Here is a 16,744-nt window from a genome sequence, read left to right as displayed (position 1 = left end):
CCTGGTTTTGTATCACCATCAACACTAACACCTGGCATGGCATTGTACACACCATAGTTAATGAAAGCTTTTTGTATCGCAATAATAATAGCAACTCACATTTAAAGAACGCTTTTTGGAGAGTCCAGATTGATTTCAATAAAGTGAGGAACTCTTGGTTCGGTTGTCCTCTATCAATGCAGATCAGCAATCCTGTATAACCTAACAGTCACGAAGATTCACCTAGCAGTAAGAGGTTAATCAACTTGCTCATGGACACAAGTCTGTGACCCAGGATCCAGGACTTTCTCACTCCAAGGCTTATCTTCTGCCCCTTTTTCCAGTTGCCTCTTTTTTTTTAAAAATAGCACTTAATGGTTTACAAAATATTTTGCATACCTTATCTCATTTGCTCCTCACAGCAACTCTGGAGTGTAATCTGGGTAGGTGGCATTATATCTTTGTTGCAAAAGAGGAAATTGAAGACCAGAAAGACTTGCCCAAGGTCACAAAATTAGTGGACTAGAATTTATATCCTGAACTTCAAACTTCTTCTGAGTTGCCTGAGCTGACCGAGGTGCTGAATACTAAAGACAAGGCAAAATGAAATGAACAAGCACCCCAGCTAGTATTTATCTAGCCTTCAAAAGCTGAAGAGTGCTTCACCTATATTAACTCATTTAAGCCTCACAATAAGTGTTGAATTTCTTCATTTACTTTCCATCTTTGCCTGAACTGGCCAGAGTGTAAATTCTGAAGGCTAAAGAGATAAAGAAATTAAGATTTTTAATTCATACAAATTCACCAGTGGAACTTTCTCCCAGTTTCCTCATTCCTCTTAAATTTCCTACAGACTTTCAAATCTTTCCACTCTGCTTCAATACAAATCTTGGTAGAAACTATTCTTTTCCCTTTCCTGAGCTAACCAAACCCAAATCTGCTGTCCTCCAGACATTAAAAGTGGGCTCCCAGAGAGTCTAATCTAAAAGTACTTAGAGTGAAAGAAAAAATCAGCCCAGAATAATTGGGTCAAAAAACAAGTAACAGGTCTAGAACCATTACCTGGGTAACTTTGGGCTAAGTTCCATCCCTTCTCTGAACCCGAGTTGTCTGCAAAAGGAATTCTGACAATGTAAAACTTTTTTTAAGATCTTACTGTCTTAGAATCAATACTGTGCATTGGTTCCAAATCAGAAGAGCAGCAAGGGCTAGACAATGGGGGTTAAGTGAGTTGGTAGGATCACACTGACAGCTAGGAAGTGTCTGAGATCAGATTTGAAACCAGAACCTCACCTTTCCAGAGCTGTGTAAAACTTCTTAAACAGAAGAGTGGGTAGCTAGGTGGTTTAGTGGATTGAGAGTCAGGTCTAGAGATGAGAGGTTCTGGATTCAAATATGACCTCAGACATGTCCTAGCTTCTTGACCCTGGGCAAGTCACTTAACCCAAATTGCCTGGCCCTTACCACTCTTCTGCCTTGGAACCAATGCACAGTCTTGATCCTAAGATGGAAGGTAAGAATTTAAAAGAATAGGGAAGGAGTGAGGAGTGAGGGGAGGGAGAAAATTTGGAACTGAAAATAAACTTTAAAAAAATGAAACCTTTCTGATTTCGCTAATAATATAACTAGACATAGCAGCCTATACTGTATTGTGCAATTAAAACATAATTGCTACAGTCTCCACACAGGAGCATAGACCTAGAGTTGGAAGGGCCTACATCTACTCTGCCTCAAAAAGAGAAAAGTGGGGCCTGGTTTGGGGTGAGACTAGCACACACACAAGGGGTGGGGAGGTCACCCAGGTCCTCGGACTGCAGAACCCGGAGTTTAATTAACCCTGTCCGGCGCGACTCACTCTGGGGGAGGCAATTGGGCTTAGGTGCCAGAGAGGGGACCACCCCGGGCTCAGAAGTGGGTGGTGCTCTGCATTGGTGGTAAGAGTTTCCTCTCCAGGAGATCCTGAGGCGGTCCAAGATCTGCAGGGGGATCTAGGCCACCAGCCTTAGCCGCCCGAACTTGTTCTAAACTGTCGTAGTTCCCTGGTTCAGATCTCCGCCTAACCCTTTTGTGACCCCTGGCCAAGCAGCTCCTCACTCTGTGCCTCAGTTTCCTCCTTGGTAAAATGACGGGTTGGATTAGAGGATCGCTATGGCCCCTTCCCATTTAGTTGGGGATTTGGGGCTGTCTTTGAAATGACAGCAAGTCCGCCCAGGGAACCTACAAGTCCGGAGCCTGGAGCGGCCACGCTGGCCCGTCAATCAACAAGCTGAGGGCAGGAGGTAGGGGTGGAGAGAGTGCCGCAGGGCATGCGCCAGGCCCCGCCTCACCCTCGCGGAAATCCTGCTCCGTAAAAGCTGTCCCGGACTTCCTTTCAGTCCTACGCTAATACTGTCCGGTGTTGTGGAAACGGCGGAAGTACTTTAACTACGCGCTCCGCCGGGACCTCGTTCCCTTGACGCAAGGTTCCGGCAGGTCGCAGGCCCCATGCCCGGCCCCGCCCGCCGCCGCCGCCTCTTCCCCGCTGCCGGGCGGGCGCCATGGCGGCTACTGCGGCGGCGGCGGCGGCAGCGGCAGCGGCGGCGGGTGGCTTGGGAGACTGCGCGATGAAGCCGCTGCAGAGCGCCATGAAGTTGGCCCACGGAGCCATTGAACTAGACGCTGGCAACCAGCCCCTGGTGAGCGGACCCGGGACTGGGACTCTGGGGGAGGGATAGTCCCTGAGAAGAGGGGGAGGGGCGTTTCTCGGGAAAGGGGGAGGGGAGGCTCCTTTCGGTTGGAGGATGGGCAGCCCCTGTGAGGAGAGGGGAAAGGGAATCTCCAGTTCCGTAGGAGAGGGAACGGGGGTGGCGGAGAGCAGACCGAGAGGAGGGGGAGAGGGCGCCCTTGTGAGAAGAGGGAAGGGTGTTTCTGGGGGAGGGGAGATGGAAGAGGGGAAAGCCTCTGTGAGAAAGGAAGAGAGGGACAGCCTCTGTGGGGAGAGGGAACCCCTGTTAAGAGAAGGGAAAGGGACTCCTGGACTGAGGGAGAGCTTCCATGAATACAGGGAAAGGAGTGCAGACTCCTGAAAGCCCTCCCACCTGTAGACCCTTGCCCATCTCCTAGACATCCTCAGAGCACCCCCTGGGGCACCCCTGGCCCTGAAGAAGAGGGGTTAAGGTGAGGGTGCCTGCACACTGAGGCATTCAGACATTGGGAAATTCTGGGATCCCTGCTGGAAGTGCCTCCCCAGTGACATTTATTGTTAGGTTCCCTTGGGGCACTCTTCAATACAAATTTCAAATTCAATTTTTTTTAATTCAAAAATTTTTAAAGTGCTTCCCTGTGCCTAGGGCACTGGTGAAGCAAAGATCCAAAAAGGATCCTCAGTCCCTAACCTCTAGGACTTTTACCTGGTTTACTGGAGGTTATGATGGGGATGCAAATAAGTATGATTTGAGGTAATATATGATGCCATGACCCATAGAAGAGCCAAGCCAAATATTATGGCATTTGTGGAGGAAACAGTGACTTTGAAAATACAGAATGACTTTTACATGGTCCCAAATGGAGGGGCTTATGAATGAACAGACAGACCTGCAAAAAGGAAGTAGAGGCTTCCCCAAACTGGAGAGACTTGTTCTAGCTCCCTGGTGAAACTACATGGTCTTTGATGTTGTGGCCCAAAGAATTCTTCAACAGAATCTTCTTTCAAAGGTAGATCTCCACCCTGCTGCTTCTATATTGCCTAGTCAATGATTCATAAAGTTTTTTGTAACAAGATTGCACCTTGGGGAGTTCCTTTGGCATAGAAGCCTGACTCCCAGCAGGGATCCGGGAGGAATAATAGAGAAGGCCAAAGACCTTTAAGAATAGGATATGGGGGCAGGTAAGTAGCTCAGTGGATAGAATTCAAATCTGGCCTCAGAAACCTCATAGCTGTATGACCGTAGACAAGTCACTTAACCTCAGTTGCCTAGCCCTTACCCTCTTATGCCTTGAAATCCATAGCAATTTTAAACAGAAGGTAGGGGTTAAAAAAAAAAAAAGAAGGGATGTGGCTCATTTGAAAGAAGGGAGCCAGCTTAAAAGTTGGAGAGCAAGTAGAAAAGCAGGCTGAACTACTAGACAGGTCAGGGAAGGAGGAAGGTACTAAATGCCAAGTGTAGGATGAAATTCAAATTCCTGAATCCAGTTTCTGAGTTTATTTTCTTGAGCAACAGGTTTCTCTTGATGTCAGGAATTCTATTCAGAGTCCATATTGACCTCATAATTATTGAGGGACAACAATATTTTAAGTTACAAGACTGAGATGCTGGAGCTCTGGCTTCCACAACCCTAAACTGTGTCAGCTAGATCTGTTTCCTGCCCCTATAGTGTGTAACTATGGTAAACTCCCCCAGGGAGTGTTTTAAGGGTGGAAAGGAAGGAGATTTCCCATCTTTGAAAGGAACTCTGAAAGCATCACACATCCCCAGGGTATTGAATCATATGCATTATGCCTTGGGGTAGAGGTTAATATGGGTACATTCTCAACACATGAAACCACAAGTCTAATATATGCCTTTAGTTTCTCACACACCCAACAGGGAACTGAAAAAAAACTGAAAAGTAAGAGGAGTTCAAGAATATATCTGAATAGTCCAATTATTATTTTTTTATTTAAACTAGAATTTTTTAAAGCTGCAGGTCATCAGGTTGCAGGAGCTGGAAGGTTCAAGAGAAACTGCTTCTCCTATTCCTAAGTGAAAATTTTATTTCCTTCTTATGTATCTGAGGAGGTCAGAGAAAAAATGCCCTGTTAATTTCAGTCACACAGTGCTTAATATTGATGTGGGTAAAGCTTTATAGTGAGCAGGAGTGCTTCAACGTTGGAAAGCTGACCAGAGTAGTTGCTAGATTGTTCAGATGCAGTCTTCTTCAAAGGTTGAGCAATTTAGTCCCTTGAATTAGAGCCGGACAATAGTCCTGATTGATTAGATTGCTGGGGCAGAGAAGAAATAGAATCAACTCAATAATAGGTACAACAGGAACTGGAGATGTTCACTTCTTGATGTAACTGGGAGAATTTTCTAGGCCAGTACCTCACAAAACAGTCCTTGATTGGCTTGGCCCTTGCTGACTTAGTCTTCTCTGTTCTTCTCTGGAAATAGGAGGCTTATCTTGAGTACCTGAAGAGCATCCACTACATTTCCCAGGTGCTGCTGGAAGAAGCAGAGACTACAAAAGGTACCAAAGGACTCTATAGCTTCTAGCCCAGAGATATTGGTTCTTCCAGGACTTAGAGAAGCTTCAGTGGCCTCTCAATATTCATCAGGTCTTAGGTTTCAGATTCTCCTGAACTATCAAGATACTTATTATATATATATATATATATATATATATATATATATATACTATATATTATATTATAGAAGGGATTTGAAAGTTGGACATAGCCAGGGTCATTCATTCTCAGAGAGAAATCCCTGTGGTCCTCTCAGAGGGCATGGTTCTATTTCTACAGTGTTTCTTCTTGAGTGGAAAGACTTAAATAGAGCCCCTGTAGCCCCTTTTCTGAATTGGATTATATTTTGCCCCATTATCAGCAGTATGTGGGGACTAGGTAAGAGCTGTACTTATTGATCTAGTGAAGAGAGCATTGATCTGAGGGTCATTACACCTGGTGTTCTTCCTGTTTGGTCCTAGGAAAAACTGAATCCCCCACTGGTATTGGGAGTCAAGTCTGCTCTTCACTGTGCAATTAGCTCCAAATATATAAAACAGAAACAATTCTGATGCCTTCATTATTTCCCTAGTAAGGCTCAGAGGAGTCAGGAGAGGGCAGGAGTAGGAGAGAAAAGAGGAAGTGAAAGGATTAGAATCTGTTTCTTAGGATATAGTGGGGAATGAGGTGCTTTTTGCTCACTTCACATTTTATCTTGTCCTAGTGTAGGAAGATCTCAGATTAAAGAGCCAGATAAATCCAAACTCACTATTTTATCTCTCCATCAGAGGGGGGAGACACTGTGACTCCAGACACTCCAAAGATGCTAAAGCTGGCAGAGCAGTGTTTGGAGAGGGCCAAGTCAACAGCTGCCAAGCTGGGTGAGTGCTTAGCAGAAGGAGCACTCTCTGGGACTTCTTTCCGTTCTTGATCTTTTGTATGCAGTATTGCTTCCTTTTTTCTGACCCTTAGATTTGTGTATCATACAGGAACAACTCAATTGAAACCAACCATACCTGTGGCTGTTCCAGGCCACAACCCAGCCAGCCGACACCGCAGAGTATATTCAGATGAAGGAGGAAAGTTGTGTCCCTTTTTGCCCCCTGAAGTCTTCCAGAAGCTGCAGGTGGTTGAGGCACAAAGTTCTAAGAAGTAAGAGGAATAAAATAAAACAAATTTTGAACAGAGCCTTAAAAAGTGTTTCTATATGGGGGACAGAGTGAACTTTAATGGAGTTAGATATCAGGCAATGTGACATGACAAGTTCGATTTGGTCTAAAGTAGACCTCTGCAATCTGAATCAGATTTACTCTATCCTGGCTCCCTGGGAATGCCCATTCATTTGCCTTAGCAATAGGGCAGCCAGCTCCTGGAGAAGACAGGTGACCCTAGTTTCATATAAGAACCTAATTTGGGATGGATAAGTCCAGTTTTTTTCTCATTCCCTCCAAGTACCTTTTCTCAGTCTCCAGACTGTCCTGTCCTACAGTCTTCTCCAAAATCTCTAAATACAATAGAAGGTACCTTGGCACCCTGAGGAAAAGTGTCCTAAGCATCTTTAACACCTTCACTCTGTAGACCCAGATCTTCTTTGCATGTAACCTATAGGATAGATGGGAGAGGCAGGGGGCATTGGGTCAGGCTATAGGGGCTCATGGGCTGTGATGGACCCCTGTTACACCAGCCAGCACAGCTTCCACTTGTGCCCATTTTGATCCAAGGAGCTCTAAAAGGGACACTAGTCTTAAGCCTTTCCAAAGCACTCTAGGGCCTCCAAGGTGGTGTGTGTAAGGGTGAAAAGGGGGTTAATTATATAAAAAGGTTGGACTGGATTACATTTAAAATAGGGTCTCCAGGAATTTAATTTATTCCAAAGAGATTTATTTACAATTTATTTACAAAATATAGAAAGAATGAAGTAGGAAATCAGAGAGAGGATAGGGTAAGATATCTAACCTAAGCACTAACTAATTTTCTCCTGGCTCCTGGCTCAACCCCAGGCAGGGAGAGTTAGTCCTTAGCTGACGTTGGCCTTCATAGCCAAGGACCTGGGGAGCCTCTTTCAAGAGTATAGGTCTCTCCTAAAGCTAGTCTCTTCAGAAAAATCCAGCAGTTAAGAGTCAGCTTTTCACTCACCATGTCAGTCCAAAAGAAGAGACTTAAGGACAGTCTCACCAGGAACAGGGTCTCAGGTCCAGTCAGCAGATTCTTCTTCAGCCTCCACTCCAAGTAGAACTGACTCAGGAAGTTGTAACTCCCTTTTAAAGACAATTTCTTTTGCATCACTTCCTGTGCCTTCCCGTAAGTTTATGTCTACCAATCACAGTTGAAGCTTTGCTTTAAGACTGCCCAAGGGTAGTTAGTTTAATTCTGATTCGTCACCCACTATTGCACATGTGGGTCACAGACCTCCCCCACTCAAGAATGAATGGGGTGTTTACACCTTTGGTGATTAAATCTAAAAATGGGCAGATCTCCCTACTCAACTTTTAAGTGGGGTGTTTACACTTTGGGTGATTAAAAATAGTCAGGGGTTACAATTTAATCTTCACATATGTCAATTTGTGGAAACTGCAGGGAACTGACTCCCCTGGAAGAAGCTTCATTACAGAATCAGAAGCTGAAAGCTTCTTATGAGGCTCGGCTGGCACGGCTGAATCCCAGCCAGGCAGTACAGAAGACATCCCTGGTGAGTGGGACCTGGGCACTGTGGTTGGTCTTCAGAAACAGTGGAGAACTGCCTGGCTAATAATGTCTCTTAGAATGGGAGTTAAGGTTTGGGGGTACTGGCATTTGGGGGAAGGAGGCTGCCAATGGCAGAGGCAGCCTCACTTTCCAACTCCTGTATCACAGACTCTGTCCCTGCAGCGGCAAATGATGGAAAACTTGGTGATTGCTAAAGCCCGAGAAGAGACAGTATCCTTTCCAGCCCCTTGGTATTTGTCCAAGCAATGGTTGAACTTAGAATTCAGTTGAGAAGGGAAAGAGTAACAGCACTTAGAGCCCATTAGATGGGTTTAACTTGATTTATTGTCACTGAAAAGGACTTCTAAGAAGCAAAAATCCTCTGGGAAAACTTTGGCCTTTAGCAGGCCATGATCCTGGAAGCAGCTTATGTCTTTACCTCATTGTCCCTGGGAAAGCCCCCACCCCTACCCCCGCCCCACCATCCTTTCCCCAGACTCCCAGCATCTGCCAGGAGGACCAGGCCTTTCATCTCAGGGACATTGATACATAGACATGCCTAGAGAGCTATCTCCTTGACCTGACTGCCTCAGCTGCAAAGAAAGATGGAAGAGCGCAGGCTGCGGCTGCAGGAAGCTGCAAACAGGTGAAACTTAATGCATGTCTTCCAGAGTTTGGAGAGGGGAATCTTTGAAGTGCCTGGCTCCCTGAGTCACTGCTCCCATGCTCTCTCCATAGGAGGTTCTGTAGCAGGGTGACCCTGACTCCAGAAGAGCAGGAGCAGCGGGCCCTCTATGCTGCTATCCTGGAGTATGAGCAAGACCACGTGAGTCCTGGCCTTCCCCATGGTTTGATTTTCTCTCAGTGGAAGGCCAGCCCCTTGCTAGGAGAGGCTGGATGGCAGGAGGTCTTCCTGCATAGTGAGGAGCAGGAAGGCTTAGCAAGTGCTTCTCCCAGATTGTGGCAGGCACACCCTGCCTTGGGAGGAGGAAGGGTGGGCACTGAGGAAGTGCCTCTGCTCACCACCGCCTCCTTTCTTCTGGCAGGACTGGCCAAAACTCTGGAAAGCCAAACTGAAGAGAAACCCCAGTGACCTCTCCCTGGTGACAGGCCTGGTCTCCCACCTCCTCAGGTATCAGAGATCTGACCCCTCTCTCCCCTACCTGGCACCAAATTGTAATGGTTACAGCACTGTCTGTGGGACTTTCCTGTTGGCAAAGGATCTGAGCCTGTGGGTTAGAATGACAGAATTCCTGGTAAGAAAACTGAGGTTCAGTGAGGTGATAACTTGTCCACAGTACCTCCAGCTCACAAATATTTGAGGAAGGAGTTGAACTCACATTTCTGATTTCAAATCCAATGTCAGGCTGCCCAAGGAAATGATTCACTTGTTGCGTCTCAGTTTCCCCATCTCTCAAATGAGGGAGTTAGATTAGATGGCCTCTGAGGCCACTTTCTTGCCCCAGACCTTCTCTCCCAGGCAGATAAACATCTTGTCTGCTCTGCCACCTCCCACCTGAACTTGGCTGCTTCTGCTCAAGTTTAGGAAGAACATCGTGAGTCACTCAGTACCTCCTCCATGCCAGGAATTGGGCTAAGAGCCAGGGACACAGAGACACAAATGGACAGCCCTTGCCTGGGGAAGTTGCATGTGCACATAGAGGTATAAACCAGACAGATATAGCCAGGAGGGATGGTAGAAAGCTCTGGAAGTTGAGAAGGGATTCATGTGCAGGAGGAAGCTTTTGCTGAGTTTGAAGGAAACTAGGGATTTTTAAGTGTTAGAAGGAAGTTAGAGCGCACTTCCAGCAAAGGTCCAGATCTTTGAGGTGGAAATCAATTGTCCCATGTACAGAGTAGTACTTAGGGTATGTGAAGGGGAATAAAATGAGACATGGCTGTAAGGTAGGGCGGCCCTTTTGTGAATGCCAAAGAAAAAGCAGGGCTTCTCTATACTCCCTATTAAGGAGCCACTAGAGTTTATTAAATGGCAGAGTAGCACGGTCAGACCTGTATTTAAGGAAAATCACTTTGATGTTTAAAGGAGAGATTGGGTACAAAAAGATCAATTGGGGGCTATTGCAATCATCCAGGTGAAGATGATGAAAGCCTGAAAATGGAGCAATGACTGGTGCAAAGAGTAGTATATAGGTAGAAAATATAAAAATTAAAATTAATGTATAATAATAAAAATATTATATTTTAAGAGATTTATTAATGATTTGGCAACAGATTGGTTATGTGAGTTGAGTGAAAAGAAATTGGGCTAATACTAGGTACCCTCAGCAGAAATAGGAAAGTTTAGAAGAGGAAGGAGATTTTTTGGTAGGGAAAAGATAAATTCTGATTTGTACTGATAAAAATATAAAAAGCTTAAATTCTTAAACAATCAAGTTTACCTTAAGGCAACAAGTGGCTTTGGAAATTCTTATTTGTTTTTAAATAATATTTTTTCCCAATTATAATTTTTTACTGTTCATTTTTTAAGTTTTGAGTTCCAAATTCTCTCCTTCCTCCCCCACCCTCCCTTTCTACTCCCTGAGATGATAAGAAATTTGATAAAAGATTTTACATGTGAAATTATGTAATACTTTTTCTTTAAATTCTTAATATTATTAACCTTAAGAATTTCCTTTTTCAGACTACAAATACTTGACTTTGTTGATAAGCAGGGCTAGGAAAATCATTCAGAAGTTTTAACTGCAACAACAAACTCTTTGTTCCTTTCCTTTGGGTGTGAATGTAGATGTATAGATAGATATGTATATATCATATATAAATTTACTCTTTCACATTTAGTTGTATTGATAATCTTTATTCTCTTTGGAATGAAACCCTCTCTGTGAACCTTACTTTTCAGAGAAAGATGCCTTATATCTAAATTCTGACCTCAGCCTCTCTTGTAGTTGCAGAGTGAAATCCTGTTTTATTCCTGAACTAATTCATCTTAAGAGAATTATTTTTTTCATTAATAAGACAAAGTTTGAGATGCTCATAAGACATCCTGTTTGAACTGTCCAGTAGACCATTAGTGGTGTGGGACCAGCACTCAGAGAAAAGTAAGAGCTGGATGTTGCTGAGAGTCATCTGTATAGAGACCATAGTTAAACCCAGGGGAACTGCTGAAGTCAGCAATTGCAAGGCAACAGAGAGAGGGAAGGCCCAGGACAGAGCTTTGGGGACCCTCACAGTGAAGGGATAATAATACTGATGATAGTACAGCAGAGAAAATTGAGAAGAAGAAATCAGATGGGTAGAAGGAAAATGAAGAGAAAGCAATCTCACAAAAACCAAGAGAAGAAGAAGTATCCAGAAAAAGAGGGCATCATCACTGTCAAATGCTAACAAGATGTCAAGGGCAGTGAAGTCTGAGAAAAGGCCCTAAGATCATTGGTGTCTTTGGAAAAGTTTGATTTCAGTTGAATGATAAGTAGGAAAACTAGACTGATAAGGGTTGAGGAATAAGAAGAGAGGAAGTAGAGGCAACAGCTGTGCAGTTCTTTTCCCCTTTCTAATGGAATGTATATTTTTGTTGTCATTTGACACTTATTTTTTCTGACTCTTCCCTCCCTCACACTGGAAAAGAAAAAACCCAAAACAATCTATAGTTGACTTTTTCAAGGAGTTGAGTGTGGGAGGAGAGATTTGGGACTGTAGTTTGAAGCGATAGTAGAGAATATTAAAGGTATTTTTTAATGATGTAGAGACTTGAGCATGTCAAAGCAGCAAGGAAGGAAGTAGTAGATAAACACTGAAGATTAGAGGGAGGATGATTGTGGGACAATCTACTGGTGATGAAGGGAGATGAGAATGAGGCCCTAACAGAATGGTTCACTTTGGTGAAAGCTCACTTCTTCCACTGTGACTGGAGTAAAGGAGAGAATGGAAGATGCTGTCAAGAACGGTATAGGATGTTGAGAAGGGAAGAAGGAGAAGCTCACAGCAGTGGCCCCTTTGAGGAGAGGTAGCAAATGAAAGATATGAGCAGGAGGGCAGAGGGCCAGAGGATGTCAGCTACAGAACAGGGAGATAACAAGTCAGTAGATTCCAAGAGCCTATGGGCAGGGGAGATAGGCTGAAGTCAGGTTGGGGAATAGGAAATTCAGTTCCCAAAGATTTTTCTGTCACACTGACTTGAATCTCTATTCTGATCCTTTAGATTTCAGTAGCTCTTCCTAAATGCCCAGAACCCTTTCACGTGGAATCCTCCTTTGAGAGAGGAAGGTTGAACTCCTTTTTACCATGGGGAAATGGAAGTCTGAAGGAGCTCCATACTTTGCCCCTGGAAAAACACTGACTACTATGATAGAAGGGTCCCCAGCCTCCCCTCCCCCCAGTCTTTTCTGTTGTCATGGTAAGAGGTGACTGAAACAATTGACTCAGGGGTCTTAGCTACCTTTTTAACCAGATGCTCTCTCTTGACTTCTAGTTTCCCCGACCATCCAGTCTCCCAACTCCTGAAGAAGTTACAGTGTGCTGTGTACAACAGGTTGTACCCCATTATCAGCAAGCATGCTACCACTGACTCCAAGACCAGCTTGGGCTTCCCTTCCCTTTCCCTGGATGCAGATGGGCTTCTGGCTCCTGGCAGTCGGCGGCTTCGAGCCTCTCAAAGCCTTTACTGCATGTTCACCCTCCCTGAGCCCATCAGACTGAACCAGGAAAACTCACCAGCTGGCCTCCCCTCGACTTTGCCACATCCTGGCCCCCTGGACAAAGAAATGGAAGGCAGCCCAGCAGGCTCCCCTTCTCCCCTAGTGGAAGTCACTCCTAGTCTGCTGGACAAGGACAGCTCCTTCGAGGACCTGGAACATCTCTTAGCAGCTCCAGACACCTGGGCCCGAGGTCCTGGAGGGCTCACAGGGTCACAGACCCCCGGCAAGAAGCCGGTGACATTGCTGGAGCAGCTGAAGAGCATTGTAAAGGATGTGCACAACTCCATTGGTGAGGGCCAGCAGCTGGGCAGTGCAGTGAGGGGGGGAGCAAAGGGAAGTCTTAAGTTAGAGCCAGAGATCAGAGATTCGATCTGCTTCCTCTAAGCCCCACCCAGGGCTCTTGGGAATCTCCTGTTCTGGTGCTTCTTGGCCACAAGAGGGTGCCATGTCTCACCCAACTTTGTCTCTCCGGCCCTTTGGTCTTGAGACAAAATTCGACTTGCTCTCCTCAGCTGGAATTGCTTATGCCTACTGTTAGCAAGAGCTACACCACCTGGAAGACCCATAGGTATCAGGAGCCATAAGTGGCTATGACCAAGCCTTTAGTAATAGAGGTGGCATGGTAGGCTCACCAAGAAAGCCTCTGGAACATGTAGTAGTAAGGAGAGTGGTGACTAGAAATGTTGAGTAGAGGGAAGGAAGAAGAGCTCCAGTCCTTTATTTATTGCTGAATTTTCACTCAAACCCCAATTACTAAGAGGGACAGAGGTATACACAGCACCCCTCCTTTTCACAACCAGTCTACAGTTCTCCCTTACCCTCTGCTGGTGTGGCTCCAACCTTGAACACGTGGTTCCTGAAGTTAGCTAAAGAGTATCACAGAGGATGCAGATCTCTAAGAAAGGGAGATTATTTCCCCAAAGTCTTTACAGTCATTCCCCTGGTTAGAATTCACAAATAGCCATGAAGATGGACAGGATCAGGCTACTTCTGCCCATCAGATCAGGCCAATTTTCTTGAGGCCTGGCCACCTATAGATATAGCAAGCCAGCAGAAGGTGATTGCACATGAGATTTCTAGGGATTAAAGAGTGGGGTGGTAGTGAGTTTCAGCAGCAAGAGTGGACTGTTCCACAGAGATTTATTACTGAATAGAAGCCTTTGGAACTCTGGAGTTCCTTAGTACCTCCTGCAGACTCTCATGAATGTCCTTAACTCTGCTCCCGGCAGACAGATTGCTTTCTCTTACCCTCCTGGCATTTGAGGGCTTAAACACAGCTGCTTCCAAGGATCGATGTCTGGCCTGCATTGAGGAGCCCTTCTTCTCTCTCCTGTGGGCACCGCTGCTGGCTCTCTACAGGTATTATATCTAAGAGTTGCCACTTTTCTGTATCTAAATGGTGATTGTTCTTCATCACAAGCTTTTCATTCTAATCAGACTTGTTTCCTCATTGACTAACAATTAGAGCTGTCCAAAAGTGTAATGGGAGGTGTGGGTTCCCTTACATTGGAGGTCTACAAGCAGAAACTAGAAAACTACTTGTCCTGTTTGTTATAATCGGGTTACCTTCTGGGTGTTGGTTAGATGGCCACAGAGGTTCTTTCTAACTCTGAAATTCTGTAAACCTAAAGAAGACAATGCTTGTTCTTTCCTCTGGTCTTTTTGTCTCTTAAAGGCTTCCTAGGCTGCCTGCCCATACAGATTTCTTTTTTACCCTGAATACTTAATTCTTTGAACATTCACTTAGGCACAAGAATTTACTAAATAACTAAACCCTAACCTCTTTATGGGCCAGGACTGTCTCATGTTATCGTCAGATCCCTTCAGTGACTATAACCCAAGATCACATTTGCATTTCTTTTACCTACTTGAATTTACCATTGGATATACTTTCCATAATGTCCTTTGGCTCATTTTTAACTTTTCTTCATCAAACACTTTCTAGCTATGTGGATGCTGAGAAAATTATTTAACCTGTTTCTGCCCCAGTTTCCTTATTTGTTAAATGGGGATAGTAGTAGCACCTACTTCACAAGACTATATTGTATATCAGCCAAGATGACACATGGAAAGCAGTTTACAAATATTTTAGATCAATACAGAGATGCCAGCTGTTGTTATAAATAGTAGCTATGTGGACTCAAAGTCTCTTCTTTTATATCTTGGGTTATTTGTTTTATCTGATGAGGTGTTTATTATTCCTTGGTTCTAAATGAACCTCTTTCTCCCCCCTCCCCTTCACCAATTTTTCTACATGAAGCCATTTTTAAAAATTAGATTTTTTTTAAACCATCTTAAAAACTAGGACTGTTTTCTAAAATGCTGACTGGCTCCTTTGTACCTTACTAGTTTCTCCATGATTTTGCTGAAGTGTTAGGCTAATCTGTCATTCAAAATGCAGTTGTTCTGCAGTAACTAAAGTCAGGTCTTCTGCTCCAGACTCCATGTTTTAGAACCTACTTGGGTGAATCCTTTCTATTTCTAGTCATTTTCCCCCTTATTTGAGCTTTGACATCTTATATTTCATACTTATCTGGTTTATGGCCCATTTACCTAATACTAATTAATCTTAATTATAAAGACTAAAATTCAAATAATGACCAGAAACCTTTTTTCCCCCCAGTATCATTTGTTTTAGACTTTCCCCTATCCCATCTAGTAAAAAGTCAGCTTTTGTCTTAGGTGCTCCCCTTGTTTATTTAGAGAGTTTTCCAGTTTTACTTCTAGACCTAATTAGAATTCATTTTTAAACTCATTCTTGGGGGGGAGTTTCTCCTTAATCTTTTATAACCATCCTTAGGAGCGTGACTCATTTGGGTGTTTGGTGGTGGTCCTATTTGCATTTCGCGTCTTTATGTGGTTCTTGGTTCATCCTCTCATCTCATCTTTCATCACAGGCTTGGGGATCATCTTTGTGTGTGCCCTTAGTATGGTTTCTGAAGAAACATCCAACTTGATTTTCCTTGGACCTGACAAGGAATTCCCAACCCTCATTCTCACACATGCACACCTGAGACCAATGTGAAGGATGACCCCACAGTCCTTTGGTGGGAAGGGATGAGGTACCGATAACCCCTTCTCTCCCACCCTCTCATTCAGAAGTGCCCCGTTCTAGGAACCTCAACCCCATGAATCACCCCAGATCTTTGAGACCAATGGGGTTAGGAACCTTCCCTTCCCTATGCCTTTAATCCTCCAAGCCTAGGCCAACCCCTATCTCTTCTGACAGGATTGTCTATCATACCCGAGAAACAGCTCTCAAAAGGAGTATGGAGCTCTGTGGAAACATGCCTCCTTCTGCCCTGGGCATCGCCTCCAAACTCTTTCCTCAGGAAGCAGGGCTCAAAGGATCAGGTTCCTACCCTTACTGTACAGCAGTCCAAGAGCTGGGCCTGATGGTTCTGGAGAGGTGCCCTCAGAAGAAGCTGGAGTGCATTGGTAATGGAAGGGCGAGTCTGTAATGTGGGGCTGGGGGAGGTGAGGAGGGTGTTCATCTCACACCTCTTCTACACCTTGTAGTTCGAGCTCTCCGAATAATCTGTGAGTGTGCTGAGGAGTACTGTGGAGCCAAGGAGTCTCGTCTGCAACCCAGCACAATGGCCATGTGAGTATTACACCCTCCTCTGGAACCTAGTGTTTGGAGTATTCCATGTCACTGGAAATGGGGCTTCCCTGTAAGCATTCCACTTGAGGAATACACGTGGATGTTGTATATAGCAGGAATGTCCACTGATCATCCCAGCCTCAGTCTTCCCTGTGTCTGACAACCCCTACTGCTCACTGATTAGAGGCACAAGCAGCAAGGGAGTCTTTTGGCTGCTATACAAGGTATGCTTAGGGCCTGGCTGGCTTCAGAAGTGTCTTCCACAGACCCCAAGCACCCCCTGAAAATCCAGCGTGAGGGGCAATTTCTGCATCTGAAGCAAAGGAAATGGCCTGATTAGCATCATTGCCATCAGTCAGCTAAGGGATGGTAAGATGGTTCTACCCATGAAAGAGTTCAGTTTCTGCTGCTTGGGGTTCCATTACAGAAGATTCTTCCACTGCAGCCTCAGAAGCTTATAATGGGGTATAAAAGCCAAGATTACCATTTTGACAGCTCCGGGACTCAGAGAATGGAAGACTTTGGTTCTTATCCTGCCTGAGACACTTACTAGTTATGTGACCCTGGGAAAATCACTTAGCCTTTTTTAGCTTAAATGAGGTTTAACTTAAATGAGCTTAAACAATAGCACCCACTTTC

General features: G+C 44.8%; 1 protein-coding gene across 2 annotated transcripts in view; it reads left to right on the top strand.

Annotated features, from left to right (window-relative positions):
• The first annotated feature begins 2,430 nt into the window (after positions 1–2,430).
• Positions 2,431–16,744, top strand: part of VPS9D1 (VPS9 domain containing 1) — a 23,392-nt gene continuing 9,078 nt past the window's right edge. For both annotated transcript variants that reach the window (XM_007477334.3, XM_001377683.4), the window contains exons 1-13: positions 2,431–2,654; positions 5,109–5,184; positions 5,950–6,042; positions 6,151–6,313; positions 7,739–7,850; positions 8,015–8,077; positions 8,440–8,492; positions 8,585–8,672; positions 8,893–8,978; positions 12,276–12,790; positions 13,731–13,860; positions 15,731–15,939; positions 16,021–16,105. In XM_007477334.3, the coding sequence (XP_007477396.1) occupies positions 2,517–2,654; positions 5,109–5,184; positions 5,950–6,042; positions 6,151–6,313; positions 7,739–7,850; positions 8,015–8,077; positions 8,440–8,492; positions 8,585–8,672; positions 8,893–8,978; positions 12,276–12,790; positions 13,731–13,860; positions 15,731–15,939; positions 16,021–16,105 (1,811 nt within the window). In that variant the 5' untranslated portion in view covers positions 2,431–2,516. The remainder of the gene's footprint in view (positions 2,655–5,108; positions 5,185–5,949; positions 6,043–6,150; positions 6,314–7,738; positions 7,851–8,014; positions 8,078–8,439; positions 8,493–8,584; positions 8,673–8,892; positions 8,979–12,275; positions 12,791–13,730; positions 13,861–15,730; positions 15,940–16,020; positions 16,106–16,744) is intronic.

The sequence above is a fragment of the Monodelphis domestica genome, chromosome 1 (assembly GCF_027887165.1).
Source record: "Monodelphis domestica isolate mMonDom1 chromosome 1, mMonDom1.pri, whole genome shotgun sequence".
NCBI classification, from domain to species: domain Eukaryota; kingdom Metazoa; phylum Chordata; class Mammalia; order Didelphimorphia; family Didelphidae; genus Monodelphis; species Monodelphis domestica.
Note: the sequence above shows the minus strand (reverse complement) of the source record. Positions and strands in the feature narration are given on the sequence as shown.